The 22,473-nt window shown below is 39.9% G+C and overlaps 1 protein-coding gene across 3 annotated transcripts in view; it reads right to left on the reverse strand.

Annotated features, from left to right (window-relative positions):
* Nucleotides 1-22,473, reverse strand: part of CCNY (cyclin Y) — a 128,277-nt gene that overhangs the window by 45,774 nt on the left and 60,030 nt on the right. For 2 of the 3 annotated variants that reach the window (XM_074574201.1, XM_074574204.1), the window contains exon 2: nucleotides 4,918-4,992. In XM_074574201.1, the coding sequence (XP_074430302.1) occupies nucleotides 4,918-4,992 (75 nt within the window). Of the gene's footprint in view, nucleotides 1-309; nucleotides 1,028-4,917; nucleotides 4,993-22,473 lie in introns of those variants that run through there. The other variant, XM_074574203.1, reaches the window with a different exon arrangement.

The raw sequence follows: 22,473 nt of genomic DNA on the forward strand, positions 1-22,473 counted from the left end.
GGCAACTAATACATAAATCAAACTGCAGGATTAAAATAATAATGGTTTCATGCTGTAAGTGATTAAATGCACTTTGGTGCACCATGATTTAAAAGCTATGCAACCCAATGCACTTAGCAAAATAAGAGTGTTCATAATGGTGGGATAGCCTGTCCATTCCCTGTTGGATGAGAAGCCATTACTTGTGATTTTTTATAAGCAAGCAATCTCACATAAACAAGGCTGTATGTGTGAATACCGTGAAATAATTGTGTTTAATGCAGACATAAAATGAAAAGAAAATAAGAAAAAACTTTTAAAAATCCTTACATAATTTTCCTCCCAGGGAGCAGAAAGGAGAATCACACATGACAGATGTTAGCCATGTCACTTAGTACATGCTCAGATCCACGATTACGGACATTGTAAACAGAATTAAACAGGAACAGCAGGAAAATTCTGATCGTCTAGTAAATAGTTAAACTGCTTGAAATCCTGCTAAAACACTGCACTACACTTAAGTTCCACACACTGCATTTATCACCAACAAGGGACATAAGTAATCTAAAGGGAAACAACAAAACGATGGTAGATACTCACTTTTAAGAATAGCCAAAGTATTTGTCTAGTATTGCATTTGTCTACTATTGCGTACAGGCAGTAAACAATTCTGATAAGCTGCATGTAAACCTAATAAGAGTACATAACTGAAAATTAACACCTATGAACTGTGACATTTTGAACACAATTAAGTATTTAACAGTGGTTTAATCACAAATAATTATACCACATACAAAGATCTTGTGGACAAAATCCTGTAAAGAGAGCCTGTACATACACTCTAAATTCCATTTTAGTCACCATTTTCCCCCTACCTTAGTTCTTCTGTTCTGTATTTTCTCTTGTATTCATTATTCAATTCCCCATGAAAGTACAACCATCTATTTACCAAAGCAGGAAGAACACTTGCAGCTCATTCCCATTTGCTATTTCCATTCTCCAGAAGAATATATCCATGTATTTGGACACACCCCTCACTTCTCCCTGCTCAAGCACTGCTTGTGCTGCACGTTCTTCCAAGCACCACGTTGACCTCCTTTACCCTATTTCCCCCAATAGAACAGAAATTCGGTCAGCCTGGATGCTCTGGTGAGGGACTACATAAAGGCAACTCTGCTTTTGTCCCTCAGGCCCAGTGTAAGGCTCAACTCTTTCCAGAATCCCTGCCAGCGGGGAATCAGGCACAGCAGAAACCTATAACCGCTCTCTTTTGTGATCACAACTCTCCGTTTAAACAAGGGAAAGACAAGTATTGCACAAGGCAAAAGGCCACTTCTGCCAAGCTAAAATGACTCTAAAGTGGTCATTCCATTACTTGGCTTCAGTCAGTTCAAAGACGCTTTGCACTGCTCACACAGCACACTATGGTCCTCAGCAGACCAGACCCTATTATAACATATAATTAATTATATAATATAATTTTGTAGCATAAAGCCCTAACTGCAACTCCAGGCTTTTGGCTTTCAAGCATGGGGGTTTGACGAAATGAAGCTGAATCCATTTAGAGTCAGTTTAAACAATTACACTTCTACTTTCTTTCCAATATTTTAAGAACTGGAAGCTGGAATGGAACTTCTCAAGTGGAGACTGAGATGCTGCCAAATTGCCTAAGTTTTCCTCATTTTAAGGCCAATGACCCGTTCCTATTTCTGCAGGCACTTTCAACTGTTACCGTTGAACTTTCACGATAGTAGGAAAATATATTATCCTGAAATAAAAGGGAGTGAGGAAATACGCACAAACATACATGTATGTATTTTTCATTGAGCTGTAATAGAAACTTTCTCTGTGCAATTTGTTAGACTATCTTAATGTTACCCATATCGGGATCGAAGACAAAATCCTTGAGGATTACATCAATAAAAATGTCTCACATTTTTGGTGTTTTAAAATAATTTCTTTTTGTTTTATGCGAGACAGGAGACCGGTCTTAGTTAACATTAAAGAGTAAGTGCAGTTTCCTTCACTTCTATCCACTATATAAATACAATTCCTAAACCCTCTTTGTCTGAAGCCCATCATTGCACTGACAGTCCAAAATTCAGCCATTACGTTGAATGTGTAAAGCCTCATTTAAGTTAGGAGAGGGGGACAGCTGTAACCCACTTACTGGAAAGACCATTACCAGCACCCTGAAGTAGCAACCGTTGCTCTCTTGCTATTTTAATGAAAGGAAGTTACATTATTGGCGTGCTAAGGTTTGGAAACCCTGGCTTAACCGCAACCACACACTAAATAGTGCACGGCTTTTCAGTTACCTAGACCATCCTGCTTACAGGCCGAACTCAGCAAACAAAGGAGAACTTGCATAAAGCACTCACAGAAGTTAAAGACACAAAAAGTGATATTTTTTACTAGCTCTCTAAACAGAGAGAATTATTCATGTAAGATTCAGCACCTAGAAAGAGCTGGAAACATTTAGAAAAGCTACTTTCGTTAGGAATCGAATTAATATTTATTGTGTCTTCAACTTTTCTACAGATTCATTGAACTCTCAGGTAACTAAGGATGCATTCAGACTACCGACTAAGAGGGAGAGGCCATATTTAGGTGCTTAGTATTGGCATCCAAGCTTCACAGAACAATGGGAAATTCAGACCACATAATATCCAGAGATGTCAGATCCTGTCTCATTAGGTTTGGGGTAGTCAGCTTGTTGCTCTTCACTCACATGTTGATCAGAAGCAGCTCAAGCACAGCTCCCACGCCAGGACAGTACTACAAGATTACCAGTGAGGCTGAAAGAGTACAGGGCTACTAGAAAGCCAAACGTGGAACTGCCTGAAGGTAACGTTGCCAAGTCCCTCTAGCAGGTAACGATGGACTCGGCCACTTCCCACTGTACAAACACGTGATGTACACTCAAGAGTCACAGCCAGATCCTGGATGAAACCTTGAGTCCTGATGACCCTCAACTCTCCAATACGGGTATTTTAAATGTCTGCAGGTCTTATCTACAGAAATATTTTCAGTTACAGTCAACAGGAAGGTTTGACAGCTCAGTACTATACAAGTAATGGAGAGAGGTAGTTACGTGCCCACATTAGGTGTTTTCAACATTGCCAGCTCAGCTCTACCCTTCTACATTGTCTTAAGAAGTCTTGGGGGTCCCTAGGCTTCACAGCAGGCTGTCAGAATACAACCCTACAACACCCTAAAAAACCCTTATATTTTCCCCTTAAAAAGCATTTTATTGCATTTTGGTGCTAGGCAACATCCTTGAATAGTGTGGTAACTCCTATAGCTCACTTGATTCCACAACAGGCTCAAAGTACAGCCAAGCAAAATGCTTACTACTGTGAGTTGTCCCACCAGAATGGGATTGTTCTTGGCAATACATCAGCAGATAAATGTTTGCAGAATCTTTTTATTTTGTACAAGTAAAATAGCCTTTGGATTTTTTCCACCATGATCAAGAATAGCCGAACAGATCTTACATTCCTGTTGATAACATTTCTATGTTTCACTAAATTCATTGTTCTCACTCAAAAATATGCTCTTCGTATTACTTAAACTAGAACAAAGTTTCATAGACCAACTCTATCATTGGTGGAGACTGTCATTTTAAAAAATGCTTACAGTTAACTCCATACTGCAATAAATTAACCACTATTACTGCAAGTAAGAATAATCATCAGGTCAAAATTTTAGTTGTTGGACTTGGGATTTTTTTTGTTCTTTCTTTCAACAAGCTGTAACAAGAAACAGGTAGCATCCATGTAGGATTATACAGTCTCAAAACACTATAAAAACACCGTAAAGCAGACATCAATCTTCATAACACAATGTACTACGGAAATATTATCATATTCATTTTACAGACTACGAAACCAGATTAGAATGGTAAATCAAATCCATAACCACATAACAAGGCGTTGACAGAACCAGGGCTGAATTCAGAGGACAATCTGAAGGGCAAAAGATGTACTCACATAATCAACTCTTCAATTAGGGCCTAAATGTATATCCTCTTTGTTCTAGTCATGCTCAAAAACTAGCAAAAAATATACAGTAAGTGAAAACTATATTATTTTTAAGTGATGTGCTTGACACTGCAAGTTACTATGTAAATCAAAAATGGCATTTATAGGCAGCAGAACGAAGGACAAAGAATTCATACTGAACAGTCAGAATTACAATGTAGAAACTACTTTGAAAGCCTTGGTAGAAAATAATGTGTTTTGCATCGATTATTCATCTTCTAAAACAACATGTCATACATGTCCAGGGAATGGAAAAGCCACAATAAGTGGCTTCTATTAACAGATGTAATTCCAGAGGGACGATTTTGTCTACGAATTAAAAAAACCACTCCAGACAAATACATGATCATATCAAATCCATAATAAGAGAAGAAGAGAGAAAGTTTGGGTCGGATGGGACTTGTTTTGTTATTAAAATCTAGTACTGAGCTCATTTACAGTATCAGCTATATCAGAGGAAGCTCTGGACTGTCTTCTTAGCTAACGTAAACTGGCATTTTCTCAAGAAAATAGTCCTCATACATTTCCCAGAAGCTTGGCCTAATGTTCAGAGTTTAAAAAAAAAAACAACAGTTACACAGAAAATTTTTGATTTAGGGAAAATATTTTAAAAATATAACGATATTAAGTTTTAGCTATATTTGTAGTTCTGATACAACAATCACTTGGAATTTGCAATTTCAGGATACGACAGGACTCAAACCTGTAACTTCTACTACTGGTCTGACAAAATAATTAACTAAAGGTGTGACTTCTTTCAACTCTAACATGATGCCTATAAAAGCCTCTTTTTTGGGGAGGGGAATTATATGTTAAAAGACTATCACATGCATTCTAACAAAGGGTTTAGAAATAACTGCGATAGCAAACAACTGTAATAAATTCAGTAACCTACCATCTGTTTGTGATTTACTGAGAAATATCGTACTGGCCCGAGGATGATCTGATGGATTGAATTCCATGTTCAAATCTGTAATGAAAGAAAGAACAGCACAAAACCATCCATGATTATCCAATGGTATACACAGATTTCTTCATTCTTTTTAATAAGACCAAGTTTACATACTGAAGCAGCTATTGTAAAACAAAATCCATCTTTGAGGCCCACTTTTCTATCGTTCTTCACACTTTTTGGCATAGCAGTCATCTGCATCAACACAGCTTTGGGATTCTTTCTGAGGGCTGCTTTTGGATTAAAACAGATAAAGCAGCTGGAAAACTTTGTACACAAGAAGTCAGGAGTTACCAATTTACCATTGGTTTCTTCCCACCATGCCCCAAAGCGATTGCTAAGCACAGGAAGACAGCTTGTTATGTGCAATTATAGAAGAATTGAATATTATAAAACAAATATGCAACCCTTTGTAGATAGATGGGTTTCTAGCATTAGATGTGATTAAAAAAAGTAGATATTGCAGCTGATGTAAACAAATTATGCCTAGGCCGGAGTGTTTGAAATGGTCAAGATTACAAAACAACTTCGCAGAGGAACATATTCCTTGATGTAACAACAAAAAACACACCAAAACCAAACCAGTCCTGAGAAACATTTACCAGCTTAAAGACTTGTATCTATCACAGCTTATACAAACTTCTATGAATGCTATTTTCTCTATCAAGGCTAAATTCCATTGAATTTACTTGCTCCCAAATTCCACACCACTACCAATTTGTCACAACTCTTATATGCCTGCATCCACTTGAAAGCGTGCTCCTAAAAATAGCACATAATTTTTTATCATTTTCTTGCTCTCCCAGTGTGGCTATCTCTACCTTAGTTCTCTTACATTCTTTTGATCTCCAGATAGACATTCTCTTGTACTTAATGCAGGCATTTATGCGAGATTACACATGAGCACTGATGTGTTTATCTTCTGTGATTATCCCAGGCTTTCTACATTTCTCTCAGTCCCCTTTCATAGCTCTGTGAAAGCTCAGCAAAACTGGAAATTAAGCCCCACGTCTCATGAAAACAAAACAAAGTCTTTCTGCCCACAAGTCAAGTTCCCCTGTCTACAGCTTTCCCTGTTCCTTCACCATCCATCAGCATACTCCCTTCTCCCTTTCCCTTTTATTTACTAATTTACTATGTCTTCCATTTCCCTGCTTTTTTCTCCTGACCCCTCTGCAAATGTACTTTGTATTCGTGTTTTTCCCCTTTATGCTCTCCTGGTTTCCTTTTCATCTTCCTGCACTCTGCAGACCATGAGAGGAGCAGCCTGACACCCAGCTGGTACCTGGACATAACTTCTGGAATAAACACGATCTTACTTACAAGGAAGAACCCAGAAACACAGAAGAGCAATTCCTCGGTTGGAAAGGGGGCTTACTATTATTATCAAACTCACAAACAAAAAAAAGAAAAAAATCTAAGAATTTCAAGGGAAAGTAACTTTGGTTCTCCCGGAAACCACAGTTTGCAGCCATGGTTGGAGAAGATTTAGGAAGGTCATCTTACTACTAGAAGTTCTGACTTGAAAGGACTGTTAATTAGAGAGAATGTTTTCCTGTTACTTTCTGCACCTATATAGACATAGAGAAGCAAAAAAGAATGACCCATTGAGATAGATGGTGCTGGTAAAGATTGTTTTCCATTTCAGGACAGTTTTTCCATTAAATGGAATTCAAGATGCAATTCATTACATAAAGAGCAATCAGCATTTTAAAAGGACAAAATATATTGTCTTTTATCATCCTCATCATCTTTTATCAAACAGCACTATACATCACCATAAACAAAAAAATGTCCCCTTTTTAAAAAAAAAAACAAAAACAAAAAACACAAAACCAACAACCACTACAGACAATCTTTCTACAAATCTTTAAAGTACAGCAATGCAAATTCAGTCAACAGAACAGGACCGGCAACAGGAAACTGAATTCAACTTACAAAACACTGCCCCAAACAGGCAAGCATTCCTTTCCTTCAGGCCCAGAAAATTATCTGCTCAGGGAGTAATAGCAACTGAGTACAGGCTTACAGGCCGCTTGCAGGGCCAAAAAGAAAAGAAAACCAATTGCCACATCTTGCAGTCAACTTGCAACTATTTAAGATCCCTGTGTTCTAAAAGGCTGTTATGCAGAAGCAGTAAACCAACAGAGGACTTAAAGTCTTTCTGAAAAAAAGCATGAACTACAAAAAAGCACTGGCTCTCAGATAAACTGTTATTCTTCAGACAGGAGCTGAAAGAAGGCCAGCAAAACCCAGCCTCAGCAGCTGCAGAGGCCAGACCAGGGATGCTGAACCATCCTGGCACAGGCAGTTCCCTGCTGCCAGGCAGTGGCCGTAGCTCCTTCCCACCAATGAACACCACAAAGCACCACGTGTCCTCTCCACATCCCTTCTCTCACATCCTCCCCAGCAACAGCAGCCATAAAACACATCCGTCTTTCTCAAACTGCCTGCACAAAAATCAGAGGAGGAGAACATGGGTATGGAGAGCAGCAAGGCCTGCCAGGGCAGGTTACCCAGCATAAGGTGGCCAGAAGAAGACAAGTGCTGCTGAGAGAGGCTGGTTCCCCACTTCCCTTTGGAGGAACAGCATAGGTCTCGTAGGCTCACAGGCAGAAGAAAGCACTTTTTGGTGTGTACCTTCAACTTGATCACTCCCAGCTCCTCCAGGAAAAAGCATAAGGCAAATCGGAGCATCCCACAGGCCACCTGTGGGACCACACCACTCCATGCCACCACTGCTGGCATACAGGAGCATTAGAATGGATGAAGTTTCACAACACGCAAGTAAGATTTCAGTCTCTGGTTGATCTTAGATGTCTTAATTTATTGTACAACTTAAAAACAAATGCCTTTTTGAATCTGGCAACAAATTCTTACAACTCTATCATTGGAAATCATGTTACAGGAGAAAGATCAAATGATAGAGAGATATATATATATATATATATGAAGCTATAACTCATCATCAAAGGACATTATCCATCAAAAGGTTACCTCCATCCTAAATAAAGTAATATTTTCATACTGCTTTAGTGTTATCAGTAGTTCTTTCTAGTATTCAAAAAGTATTGTGAAAAACAGCCACAATATGAAAGGCTTAACCATTTTTTGTAATGGAATAGTTGAAAATACAGAGAGATTTAAACTCATACCAGCTATTCGAAAGAGAGGAAAATGAGAGCCAGAATTTCAATTATTGAAATCTACACAAAAATCTTCTCCGTTGCTAACAGTCTGCTCCGTGACTCACCATACAAACAAAAGATTTAAAGTGGGTACTTCTTACAACAGTTACCCTGCACTCCAAAATCAACTTTTAAGAAAAAGTCACTGTCTCATAGACAGTCCAACTCAAAAATCTTTCACTGTAGATGTTCTTTCCAGTTAAACAGATGTGGAATGTTTTCATATTTTCTTGTATCTTTTCATAGTTCAAAGTTCAGGTTTTCTTTTTTTTCTTTTTTTTTTTTTTTTTGTTCTAAGTAGCTGTTAGGTTTTGCAAAGCATAACTCCCATTCTGTAAACACCTAAACAGTGTGATGCCTCGTGAAAATTTCAGGGGTTTTGTCTTCTCAGGATCAGGAACCAAAAGTGTGTGTCTACAAATACATGTATACATACATGTGCATATATCTATATCTATATAGATGTATATTTAAATCAAATCTAATGTTTGGTTAACTAAAGTCAGCCTCAGGTACCACTTCAGCTAAAAGATCATGTGCCTAACAGAATTCATATCATTTTGGAGGATTTGGGCAAGACCAGAGTTACAAACATATGCAAATACACGTAGGACTGCATCCTCGTCCTTGCTTAGCAGCATGCCAAAATAGCAGGTGTTACAATGAGCATTCTGATTTATCATGTTGAAATAAATTCACTCTCTCTACAAGAAAAATAATGAGATATTGCATATAACTTTATTCGGTACGTAACTGCGGTGAAGTTTAAGACAACCACAAGATCACAATGAGATTCAGCCTGTACACTGTGAGAAACTTAGTTCCTCAAGCCACAGTAGCTGCACTCATATATGACCATAAAAAGAAGCGAACTGTAAAACAGTTTGGTTTCAGACTTGGGCAAAAGGCCAGGCAAGATTTTAAATCTTAAAGCAAGATCTTAAAAACCATTACTGAGACCAAAAATACTGAATAAAGCCTCAGTTTGCACTTTTTAAAAGGATAAGAATAAAGTTCAGATCAGTGTAGAAGTGAGCTACACGAATGACTGGAAGACTGCAGAAAACGCCTTCAAATGAGAGTCTGAGTTCAAACCATTTAGCTGTTGAAAAAGGAAAACTAGGAGGTGTCTGTAGTTCACATGTACCTTCACAGGAGGAAAAGAATTAAGTACTAAAAGCTCTCTCTAACCTAGCAGACAACACAATGGAAGAAGTGGAAAGTGAAAGCAGAAACATCTTAATTATGAACTTGGGTAAAAAAAAAAAAAAAAAAAAAGAGGATAATTAGGCACTGAAGCTCCACACCCAAGGAACTCAACTTATTTTGATGTCTTCCCTTTATAGAAGATTGCTTCAGCCAGACATCTCTAGGCTTTAGCCCAGCATGAGTACTTAGGCTCAATTTAAGAATAACTACATGCAAGTTACTGGCTTGTGATTCATACACAGGTCAGACCAGATGATCCCAGGGGCTTCTAGCTTAAGTTCTATAAAATCTTCAGAAATAGCAATATTTAAATTATTAAGCACAAACCCTCAGCAAATCCCAGTGGCACATCTGTAAACTTTCTAAAATTGCACCTAACTCTGCTGCAATTCTTCAGAAAGAGCTACTTTTTAAGACTTGTGGTCAGAATACATTATGCAAGATAAATACAGAAAAGGACGAGACCAAATCTTTCACGGCAAAATTTTAACGTAACAAAACAAAAAGTTTCTTCAACTCGTGAGTCCACTGAGATAGAAACAGGCACCACAAGAGGATGAAGGATGGGTGCTGCAGCAATTAACTTCTGAGCAACACGCATCAAAGCTTCTGCCGTGACACAAACAGGAAAAACCAACACAGTTGCTGTTTTTATAACAGCGCACGTGGGCTGCGGCATAGGGAGCAGGTCTGAAAATGTGTTTATCAGAAAAATAAGATGTTATTTCCTTCCTTTTGAACAATGAAAGTTGGGTTAAGTGTGCACTGCCAAATCTCTGATGCTGATTCAACGAGGAGCCAAAGTCTAAACTGAGTAAAACACTTGCTCTAGACTTCAACAGTTCTGAAATAACCTGGTGAAATTACTTTCCTTCCTTCCCTTCACCCCTGGGACCACAGGCTGCTGCTGCCACTGCACAACCACCACTGTCGGTAAGGAAAGAGATAGTGCCACATATTAGCTCAGTGACCTATCATATGCCTCAAAATGAAATCAATCCATGTTTTTTCTTCACAGAAGATATTTTTTTTTCTTAGCTATTTCTTAGCTATTTAAAGGAACTTCAGGTAAGAAAAGAACAGACCTGTCCAGGGCACGCCACGGGGGAAACTCCAGCTGATGGGCACTATGGGAATTAGTTAACCTCTCTGCCTTCTCTTCCCCACCCACAACCTGACATTACAGAGCAACTGCCTGGTATAGCCTGGTGGGTGGAAAACAACAAAAAACACCACAAAGTTGCTTATCAAAAAATTAAAGGAATGCAAGCAAAGAGCAATGTTTGATTAAACCCTACATGTTTCCAGGAAGCCTGTTGAGAGGGAAGAGAAAACAATCGCCACGGGAGCAGAGGGAAAGGGAAGCTCAGGTGACCCGAGGGAAGGGGCAGGCTTTTGCCAAGATGCCAAGGGCAGCGCTTTCAGAGCATCCTAATGCAGGTGGAGAATGGCCACCTCCATGGTACCAGCAGGACCTGAGATGTTATTTCTCCATCTGGCAGAAAGAGTGAAGCTCTCGGTGTACCAGCCCCTATGAATGAGCTGATGTCATCTGCGGGAAGGGAAAGAGAAATGGCATTCTCCAGGCACGGACCAGAGAATAAGTTTCCCCAACAGAACCTAGAAAAAACTGATAAAACACATTTCAAAAGTCTCATTGCACCTTATGTTCTTCTGCTTCTCTTTTACTCTGGTGGGCTGCTCCCCTCGATCAACAGCAATTAGCCATTTAAATGTACAATAATGAAAATATTCCCTTAAATATTATTATGTTATTATAATTCCCTCAGGAGTTGGTAAGAGTTAAATGGGTACCTCAGCCAAGAGGATCTCCCTCATCTGTCTCTAGACAAATGAAGCAATAAACCAAAGATTACTTTAAAAAAGAGAGAGCAAAGAAACAAGACTGAAGAAAGCAATCTCTCACCGTTATTATCCATTTTCTTAAACTTTATTTTAAATCACCGTGATTTATGCAATGGAGACACGATACAATCTTACATTTGGAAAACTATGCGACTAAATCTACTACTAAAGTTTCCATTAGAGACTCCTGTGCATTAACGTCTCTAAAACGTGGGATGTGCCAAGCACTGGGACTAAAATAATTCACTGGGATGAATAAATAAACAAAGCCCTGGGATGCTTTCTGTTCAGAAGTTTTTACAGCTTTCCAATCGAAATAAGACTGAATTGTACAGGCTGATTTCACCGGGTAATAACAATAACTGCATCTGCTTTTACATAAAGCTTTCAAGATGTGAGATCCACTACTAGAAGTTTCATCTTGTGCCATTCAAACATCACACAATCACAGCATGAAGATTTATCAGTATCAGACCGCAAGATTTATCTGTACCTTTTTAGAGTGCTTCATGTCTTGTGTAAGCAGCAACTAATCTACCCCAAATGAAAATGCCTCTCAGCTGTGCTACCGCTTGTAGTACTCTTGTAAGAATGAATGTTAATGATGACATTCCAGTGCCTTTTAACAGTGATTACGAGAAGAAAAGAAAGTTGGAAATTGGAAGGCTTTCAAGAGGCTATTGGCTGGAAGGGCAAACTCCTTCAGGTTTGGCTAGGCCACTGGAAAAACTTGGATATGATCTTTGCTCCCCCGGAGCGATGGTATTCTCTGCGTACCATTCCAAGCAAACGACGGGCACGACATTTCTCAGCAAGCTCCAATTACGCGGTGACTCTGTTCCAGGCTGTGCTCTGATCTCGGTCTTCGAGGGAGGCACAGAGATAGTTCATCAATAAAAGGAGCCCTCTGTGACAAATAATGCTCATTTCTGTGCAGTCATTCCTCACCAGTCAGCCAAGTTACAACACAGGGTGGTTCTCACAGACACAGCTGTATTTATGTTCTCTTCTAGAAGGAAAATCAGACATATAACTTTTCACAGAACGAGGCTGAAAAAGGTTTGCACCCAGAATTGTTAGGTTTTTATCATTTTTCACAATTTGCGTTCCCTTTCACAGCAGTATCTCCCAACTAGACACATCTCAAGAGCAAATTAGATCAGCTGACACAACGTGGTATGTTAAGTCTCTTTTTTAACATCTCCTTGTATTTAGAACAGAAAAGTTAGCAATTAATAAATCTTTTCCCTCTCAAGTTCATCTCCTAAATTTCTTTCATATATTGTAGTGCTGCATTTATTAGTCTTTGCTTTAACTGTAACAAAAATGAAGCTTAAAAGTTTTATTGATAGATAGGTTAGCAGAGGATAAGAAAAAAAATATGCAAACACATACCCATTCCACACACACCCCTCAGGAAAACAGAGAGGAAAAGGCAATTTTTCCACATTACATGAAGAATTTAGCATGTACTTGGAGGCCAACAACTTCACTGTCAAGAGCATTCTCACTCCTTAAACAGAATTGTCCACTGTAAAAAGTGCCTAATGCAAAATATATGGCTGTGCATATATGTTTTTACATGGTACTCAAATACGGCTTCTCCAGCTTTTGAGTGTAACATAAAGGATGATTCTTCACTACAGCACCCTAAACGCGCCTGAAGCGTAAATAAAATATAATATAATAATATAATGAAGGAATGCAGAACATGCTCCGCTCCGAAAGCCAGTTCTTTATGTTAAAATATCTTGATATAAAGAATGTAATTTTCCCTTCACTTACCCAAATGGAAATCTAAGGCCAGCAAAGAGAAGCAACTTTTCAAATGTGTCACCTTTAAGATTTTCCAGCAAAACCAGTTTCCTGTTAAAATCAGCAGGAGTGATGACAAGCCCGTGTGTGCGCACGCTCCCTTCCTTCCTGCCAGCATGCTCAAGACGTGCGACAGCTCAGAGGACACTGATAAATACAGGGTTGAAAACTGTCCTCCCAGAGAGCCCCCCCACCAATGTTTTATAAGAGAATTAAATTCTTCTTTTATGAAGCGTTCAACAGAATCTAGCCCAAGGATCACAACTGGACACAAAACTTGTTCATATGCAGATTATCCAGGAATATAAAGTGGGCATGTGCTGGAATACAGACAAACTGATGTCAGAGATGAAGGACAGCATTTCCTATGACATTACTGGTTCTCATAGACAAAAATTCAGTCTAAACCTCCATTTTCATTACAGTGAGAGCATAAGCAGATTTTTAGATTACATTGTGACAGCAAGTGAAGCCCTGCAAGTCCAACACATGTAAAAGCTCACATTGCTTCTGACTCCTTGGCATCGAATAGGGAGCAGGTTCCAGCCCAGTGGATTCCACAGCCAGAGCAAGACCCAGCAGCCTCCCCCCGAGGTCCCGGGTCTGCAACCAACCACCTGCTCCAGCTCACCAGGATGAACACACAGCCAGGGAAACAAAGCTGAAGCCAAGAGAAGCCAGTCTAATGCTTCTCACCGAAAGGCATGGAAACATACCCACATCAGTTCTGCTGTTGGAAGGCAAAGTTGGGGCAAGCCTTGACATCATTTTTTCAGAAGCATGATCTGCTCTGAATATTGTAAGTAATATAAGCAATAATACGAAGACATTGGATGGGGCTTTGAGCAACCTGGTCTAGCAGAAGGTGTCCCTGCCCATGGCAGAGGGGCTGGAACTAGATGATCTTTAAGGCCCCTTCCAATTCTAGCCATTCTATAATTCTATGATTATTCCCACAAAACCTTTTTTTCAATGATCTTATATGATATGGTTGCCCTTAAGAAATGCAAGATGGAAAGAGGAACGACAATGCACGCTTTGCACTTCTGCACTTTGCTGTGCATCTACCATCATTGCTCATTTTCTCACTGCCAACCTTTCCATTTTGTTACCAAACACCGCTTTTTGGCACTTGAGAACACGGTACTCAAGTTCCCCAGTTCCACCTTCTCTCTTTCTCCATTAAATGACAGAGCGCCAGCTAACGCAGCACAGATGTGACCGTATCGGCATGCATCCCATCAGAAACAGGCTGGCGTCTCTCCATTCCGAGTGCATTTCTACGTAAGGCGGCAGGATGTCACCACCTGGACTCCTTCGCCGCATGTTTCCAGGGGGTTTTATTAACACCCGAACTACTGCCTGCTTTTGTCGATGTCACTCGTGCCCCACTTACGGCATGTGTAGGAACAGAGCCGCTGTCCTATTAACCTCAAACTGAAATTTATGCATTTCTCTAATGCCCCGGTGACGCTGAGCACCACGAACGATTTTTCCCTGATGCATTTTTACTTAATATATACACCACTTTAAAACGAATTCACTTTTGCCCTATTAGATCCAAAGATACAAAGAATGGAATATAAACAGTTGTGAAAGACTTTAAAAAATGATTAATAATTTTTTTAAAAAATCTTATTTTTCTTCTTATAAGTCTATCAGCAAAAAAAAGTTACATTATGATTCATTTATCACTTGTTATGATAATCATATAACATGATAGGTGTCAAATCTTTTACAGATGTAAACACAGTATCATTACAGACCTAAACAAACGATACCGGGTGTTGCAATACCAAATTATTTTACTTGTCATTTCAAAACAGAACAGAACAGTACTACCATGGTCTCCACCAAGAGAGGCATGGAGCCACCAATGCCCCCAAGTGAGGATGTACCACAGATTTAATGCAGAAGTTATCGGCTGGCAAGGAATTATTTGTCACCGAGTGAAACACACAATACCAGTCAGCAGAAGTGTTGGGTTAACCTACAGTAAAGTGAGCCAATTTGACTTGAAGACACAGATCAATACAAAGTCAGCAGTATAATCATTATCGTCATTTCACAGCTGAGCTGACGTTATAAACGCGAATCTTAGATGGAAGCCGTATCTGCTGCTTTGCACCGAGGTGTACGCATTTCACCATTCCTCAAAAAACAGACATCATTGCCACGCGAATCATTAAGAAACAGAATGACCTGAAGGATGTGTTATGTTCTGCAAATCAGGGCCCAGCAGCTTAAGCTGTAGCTCAACTCTTCACCTGGACAAAAGTAACTTACTAATAGTGACTCGAGTTCTGAGGAGCCCTCACAGCTGCCCAGCAGAGCCGGTCAGGCCTACCCTTCCTCATTCCCCTACAGAAATGGTTTCAATAAATGCCAGTGAAAATGGCATCTTTGCAGGGTCTCTTCTGTTTCCTTTTGCTTCCCTACTGAGCTGTGTGACCTGAAGTTAAAGTATTTATCAAACAGCTACTAGGTAATCCATCAAATACAAACAAAAAAAGAATCTGTTTTCATTTCTCTGAAAATTTAGTGCAAGTGTATTATAAAAAACACTTGTAAGGGTACATCTGCAATTTCAAGGGCAGCAACTGTTTTTTTAATATACAAAAATACAATTCGCAATCTTTTCGGAGGAACACCACAGGATACTTGGTAAACTACAATAACGGGCCTTCAATATTTCCCCTGCAGATTTGTATTCACATGGCAACCAAATTACCATGCTACCAAGACACACTGTTAAAATCAGTACTACATGCAGATTGCCACCTAAAATTGAAAAGCCACTGACACTAAATTATAAATCTCTCTCATCACTGAAAGTCGGTATTTGCGCCTGTACGCTAAAGCCCATCAACACATAGAGCTGGAACACGTGTGTACGTCTACACCCACACCTGAGCCACTGAGCACTTCCATTACGGGTTGCAGTGCTGTCCCTAAACCCAGGAGGCTCACCCTCTTTAGTCTTGTGACAGAACACATACAATACAGCTTGCTCAACGTACATCCATGTAATTCTTGCCCATAATTCAGACACTATAGCTTCCGAAACCTAAAAACCTGCAACCTCCAGGTATTTCGGCTGCTCCTCAAAAACCCCTTAACTCACATCCACATGTCCTATATACCAGGCAAATAAAAAGGAGCAAGAAGAGGGAAAAAGATACATTAAACTCTGAAGAAGACAACTGCAGATCTTTACCTGACATTTATTCTCAGTCTTTGATGGAGTTCTTTCATTGACATTTGTTCCCAGAATCATTAAGTGCCGGTCTTGGAGAAGCACCTTGTAACAATTGAATGTGTTGCAAAATTGTTACCGTAGGAGGTAACATTACCAGAGTGATAAAAAGCATTATATTGATATCTTGTTATTTGCTGTGAATCTAAAACACTGTCATCCATCTTCATTGTGATTTACCATATTACTCTGAATACGTGAATAACCCTAAACAGACACAGAAAAGTCTTTAAAACAAAATCATCCAGAAGTGTTTTGTTCTTGTCCCAAACATGGACTTATTCCCAAAATTATGCTGGCTTAATGCCCAGGACAAGTAACATTCAGTCCCAGAGCAGTAATTAGTTTCAGATCCAATATCTGGCAACTCTTTAGCTCTTAATATGAGCTCTGGGCAACTGAAAAAGGGATAAAAGGAGCTTCCTATTTGTTTTTCTCCCAGTCCTGAGGACACAACCACTGCATATAAGATGCACGTCTTGAGGCTGACCTAAGCAGCCACAAGTAATGCAGGCACTTTAATTCAGGCAGATAAAACCTTACCAGACCAAAGCCAGAACTGGGATACCTGTGCGATTGGTAAGAAGGGGGAAGGTCACTGTGAAACTGCAATCCAAAGACTCGTTGCAGACAACACACATAAGGTTAAATTATGTACAGTATGGACAAAAAAGTAGAAGGGGGTACTAGTATTTCCATTACAGATGAGGAACTGAAGCAAAGGAATGAAGTCAATGCATCGCTAAAATCCTGGTGCCATTCTGCACTTAGTCTGCACCTCTGCAGATCAGACTCCAGGCCTCGATCTATCTAGTTAGCTAGAAAAGGAAGAGCACATACCTAGGATCCATAGGACCATCTTGTCCAATCTTAATATTGCTACTTTTAGATGCCTAATACAAAGCTAGTCACCCAGTTGCCCTACAGTCAACAAAGCATGCACTTTTAGAAATGCATTAGTCCACTGGCTCTTTGCCTCATCATAAAAATTCAGGATAGAACAGATGCCTCATACTCTAGACATGCTGACCATGTCTTTCCCGATACATTGCTTGACAAAGCTACCAGGGAATTAATTCAAAATATGCATAAAGTGCTGCACTAACCCAGTCATAGTTTGCTTCTAATCATTCACATTGACACTATGTGCTACTTATTTCTTAAGTAGTAGCTTATTCCCAGATTATGGGAATTGTTCCATGTACCAAGGCTACTGGAAACGTCAGACGCTATGTAGTGTAACATCTTTGGATGACCATTTCCTATTATTGCCTGGCAGGGAAATGCTAATTTAACTCACCAAGTTCAATGCCTTTGAGCTATTTTTGCCTTAAGTAGCTCAACACTTTCAAATGTTCATTGCCAAATTCAGACCTGTGCTTAACCCATCCGGTAGATACACTGAAAGCAACAACTGTGAATTGCTACCACAGAACCGTTAAAATCACCTCGTGTCAGTCTACAATACTGCTTTCAGAGTTGCTATGACAAAAGAAAATCAGAAAAATAATATATTAAATCAGAAAAGATAATACCTAAAGCAGCATGCTAATCAGAATGATTTCATCAAGTCTCCTCCAAGACAACCTACTGAGGGAATCTACTGACAGGGAAGAATAACCACATCATTAGCAATTTGTTCTCCTGTCAGGAATGCATTTAGTCACACCATAGATTAAATGTTTAAGCAATTGCTAAGCAGACGTGAAATTTTCCACTCTGAAGGCCTATGTCTAATCTGCCAATAAAAAAATTAAATACAGTGAGGCATTTCACTCAGGACAGCAGTTCCTCACTTCAAGTCTCATCAGAGGGTTTTTTCATTAAAACAGGGCAGACAGTCGACATCACAGGAGAGGCAAGTGCTGATTGTATAGAAGCAGATATCCAACTAAACTCTGACTGCCCTTTAAAAGTGAAAAAAAAAATACAATTTCGAACAGTCAGGAATCACCACATAAAATGAACAGGTGGTATTTACCAGAAGGTCCTACTCTTCTGAAGAAACTATTTTTAACAATAGTGTTCTGTTTTTAACAATAGTGTCCTGATATTTAAAGTACCTGGATACACAGAGGGAAAATCGTGCAGTTTTGTAATGGGACGTTATGTTGCTCAGACTTTCTAAAGTTCCTTAAAGGAATAACGAATATTTGTATAACGATCCAATCCACCTGGGCTTCCAAAGGCTTTAACAAGGTCACCTGCTTCTGAAACGAGGCAGACATTCAGTGCCCAGAAAGGCCAGGCACAAATTACTTAAAAGATGGGAAATGAAGCACAAGATGAAACCGTCACTTTTCAACAACTGTTCTCTGTTGTTTTTCAACACATTCAAAACCATGAAGTGAATTCAGTAAGACTGCAAAGTCTGCAGATGACAGGACATAATATAGCAAACTAGCATCAACTACAAAGAGCGTCTCAGTTACTGGTCAACAAAATGTCAGATGTAGAGAAATGTAAAAAACTGGGGCACATAGGAAAAAAAAATAATCTAACTTCATCCTCAAAATGATGGGCTTTGAATATTCCTACTCAGGAAATATGCTGTAGGAATTGGGAACAAATGCAACCAGTATGGAGAGATTCAAACCACATGAAGGAAGAGGTTCTTCAGCAACATTAACGCTGTGGGACCACTTGCCACAGGACACTGAAGCCCCTTAAATTCCTACAGTTTCAAAGGATTCAAAAGGGATTAGACAGGTTCCTGGAAGGCAAATTTACTAAGAATTGCAAAGTATAGAGTAACTGCTCGGGAAGTTCCCAAGGTGCAATTTTAGGGCAACTAGGTATTCTGAAGAAATACTGTTGTGTTTCTCTGTTCTTGTATTCTTTTGTCCTGTGGGGACAATAGAGAGGGCTGGGCAAAATGTCCATATAACCAACACTGCTCACATTAAAATCCTGTTACATTGTAATCTGACAAACTAGAAAAATAAAAAGCTGAAATTAAACCAAATAGGTCCTTTGTGATTGAGAGCTACTGAAATATCTGAATTAATTAAACCCAAAGCAGGGAATTTACTAGACCAGCATGTACTTTTTACGCGAGGAGAAAAGCTGTCATTGCCTAGCAGTTTAACATTAACTAACTTTTCTCCACTGCTGCAGTTCTGCCAGCTTTACAGCATTAGATTTATTGCAGCATATGGACTTTCATCCTCAGAGAGCACCGACCAGACATGCATTTGTCTTTCTGGTAGCCGATGTTCTGGATAGCAGAGGGGAGGGGAGGTACCACATGCCTTGCGCGTCGACCACAGCAACCAAAATACAGATGAGTCAGAAGTGAGACAAGTCCAAACCAAATTTTAAGTAAGAGCCCAATTATTCATCTGCTACAGGCCATGTTACCACTTCAGTTAATTCTCAGGTCAGTGGACTGCCGTGTTGCCATTTTTCTGGATGGAATGTCCCATCTAACACTATATACGTGTCAATGCACTGCAAGTCGCCTAAGGATCTGTCCCAGTGCAGGAAGAATCGGTCACTAACTTCTTTTTCCTCCTAGTCTATACCTAGACTGAAGCCATAAACTAAAAACCCTACACCTCTGATTTGTAAAACGACGACTAGAGTTGCTAGTTCTGCAGGAAAAAAATTTACAGTACTTTTGGGTAGAAAGGAACAGAGGCTTTAGGTTTGGGGTTTGGTGTTTTGGGTTGTTTTCCTTCACATGCCACTTAGATGAAATGCAGAGGATTTTGTAGGCCCTTGCTAACTGTGCAAGGAACACAAGAGGGATTTCAGCTTTCGCCTGGGTTGCTTTGCTTATTATGGTGCCTGCATTGTGCTTCATGTATGTGAAATAGCATGAGAAACAGGAAAACAGAGTATGAAATAAACTAAAGAATCAGAAATAGGAAGAAAAAGAGGCACTATACTGGACAGGCAATACTGTGCAAAGCACAGGGAAAAGAAAAGCTGCAACAGCTAGCGAGAGAAAATACCTAAAATGCAAAAGCCCAGTCAGAAACAGGCAGGGGAGACAACGAAACCATGGGAAGGCAAACCCATGGCTCATGAGTTAGCAACTAACAGCTTTTGTTGAACACTTTTGACTGATATTTATTAAACGTGTTATTCAACACACAGCTTATAATGCATTTCTACAACAAGGCCAGGTTTTGAAAAAGCCTTGGCTGTAATGGAAAGAGGGCCTAGATCCTGACTCCACCAGAGAGCCAACACCAGAAGCACGTCACTGCTCAGCGCGAGCCAGAGAAACTTCCAACACCTCAGTAAATGCAGCTCAAAACTGACGCTGCTTTTTATACACTCCGAGACCTCGGTGTAACTATTTTTTGTCATTCATTTTCAAAATACCACAAGTTCACATTTCTAAAAATTAACAGGTTTTGGATGCAGAGAAATATTTAATGTAGCGTTTTCATTCTGACATACACTTTTTAAAACAGATTTCCCACATTTTGTAAATCATGACCATCACCAGCTAGAGAGAGAAATCACAAATACAACAAAACAAAAATTTTTTTTTCTCTTACACTATGAGGTTTAAGTGTTCCCTCACCGTCTTAAATTTCTGCAAAAATATGTGAAAGTACAGTGTTGTCTTATGATTTAAAGACCCGACTGGCCTCTGACAGGCTGGTTGGATGGGCTGAGGTCAATGGTATGAGGTTCAACAAGGCGAAGTGCCGGGTCCTGCAGTTGGGTCACAACAACCCCATGAGCACTACCGGTGCGGGGAGGAGTGGCTGGAGAGCTGCCTGGCAGAAAAGGACCTGGGGGTGTTGGTCGACAGCTGGCTGAATATGAGCCAGCAGTGTGCCCAGGTGGCCAAGAACGCCAACAGCATTCTGGCTTCTATCAGGAACAGTGTGGCCAGCAGGACTAGGGCAATGATCGTCCCCCTGTACTCGGCACTGGTGAGGCCCCACCTTGAGTCCTGTGTGCAGTTTTGGGCCCCTCACCACAGAAAAAGACATTGAGGTGCTGGAGTATGTCCAGAGAAGGGCAACGAAGCTGGTGAGGGGTCTGGAGAAGAAGTCTTATGAGGAGCGTTTGAAGGAGCTAGGATTGTTCAGCCTGGAGAAAAGGAGGCTGAGGGGAGACCTTATCGCTCTCTACAGCTACCTGAAAGGAGGTTCTAGAGAGGTGGGGTCGGTCTCTTCTCCCAAGGAACAGGCAATAGGACAAGAGGAAACAGCCTCAAGTTGCACCAGGAAGGTTTAGACTGGACATTAGGAAAAATTTGTTAAACACTTAAAGGGTTGTTAAGCATTGGAACAGGCTGCCCAGGGAAGTGGCTGAGGCACCATCCCTGGAGGTTTTTACAAGATGGGTAGACGTGTTGCTTAGAGATATGGTTTAGTGATGGTTTTTGTCAGAGTTAGGGTGATGGTTGGACTAGATTATCTGAAAGGTCCCTTCCAGCCTAGGTGATTCTATGATTCTATGACCACTTGCAAAAAGACAAGAGGGTTGTCTTTGCCTCCCTGCCCTTCAATCACATCCAAGTTGTGCAGAAAAATTACTTGACTGACCAGAGTTTCACCCACTGCCTGTGTTCAGTTTGGATCCAATTTGTACTTCATCCTCATCACCCCCCACAAAAATTCCCTGCTACTTTTTTGTAATAATGCAAATTATTTTGCAAATCTGGCAGCTCCCAGCCTCCATTTATATAAGGAGAAGAATTAATTTCACTTTGCTGCTTCTACTTTGTCCTAGCGACATGAAACACACACAGGATTTGATTGTATAATCTCCAGATATGTGGGAGGGATTTGGAGGTTTGCCTGAAAACCTGCTACTCCTTCTGCGTTCAAAAGCTCGATGGCATGTTTTTCCAAAGCACACATCCATGTCGCTGAAATCACAACTGAGTTCCTTCACTCTGTATCATCAAAAACATTACCAAAAAACCAAACAACACACAGGGAAGATATAAAATTAAAAAAAATAATAATTAAAAAATAGACAAGATGTCTGTTTAATAATTTGGACTTGGTCCTGTTTTAAATGAGAAGAGCTCTAAAGAAGGGAATGGATTTACACTAATTTACACTATCCAATAACTTCAGTGGTTTCAGTCCAAATACCAGCAGATCAGTCACCGTAAAATACAGCCACCAGAATTGACATTGACGTCACTGCTGTTGGCAGCTTTTTCTGAGAATTTGTGGACTGGCTGAA

Source organism: Larus michahellis, chromosome 2 (genome assembly GCF_964199755.1).
Source record: "Larus michahellis chromosome 2, bLarMic1.1, whole genome shotgun sequence".
Taxonomy (NCBI): Eukaryota; Metazoa; Chordata; class Aves; order Charadriiformes; family Laridae; genus Larus; species Larus michahellis.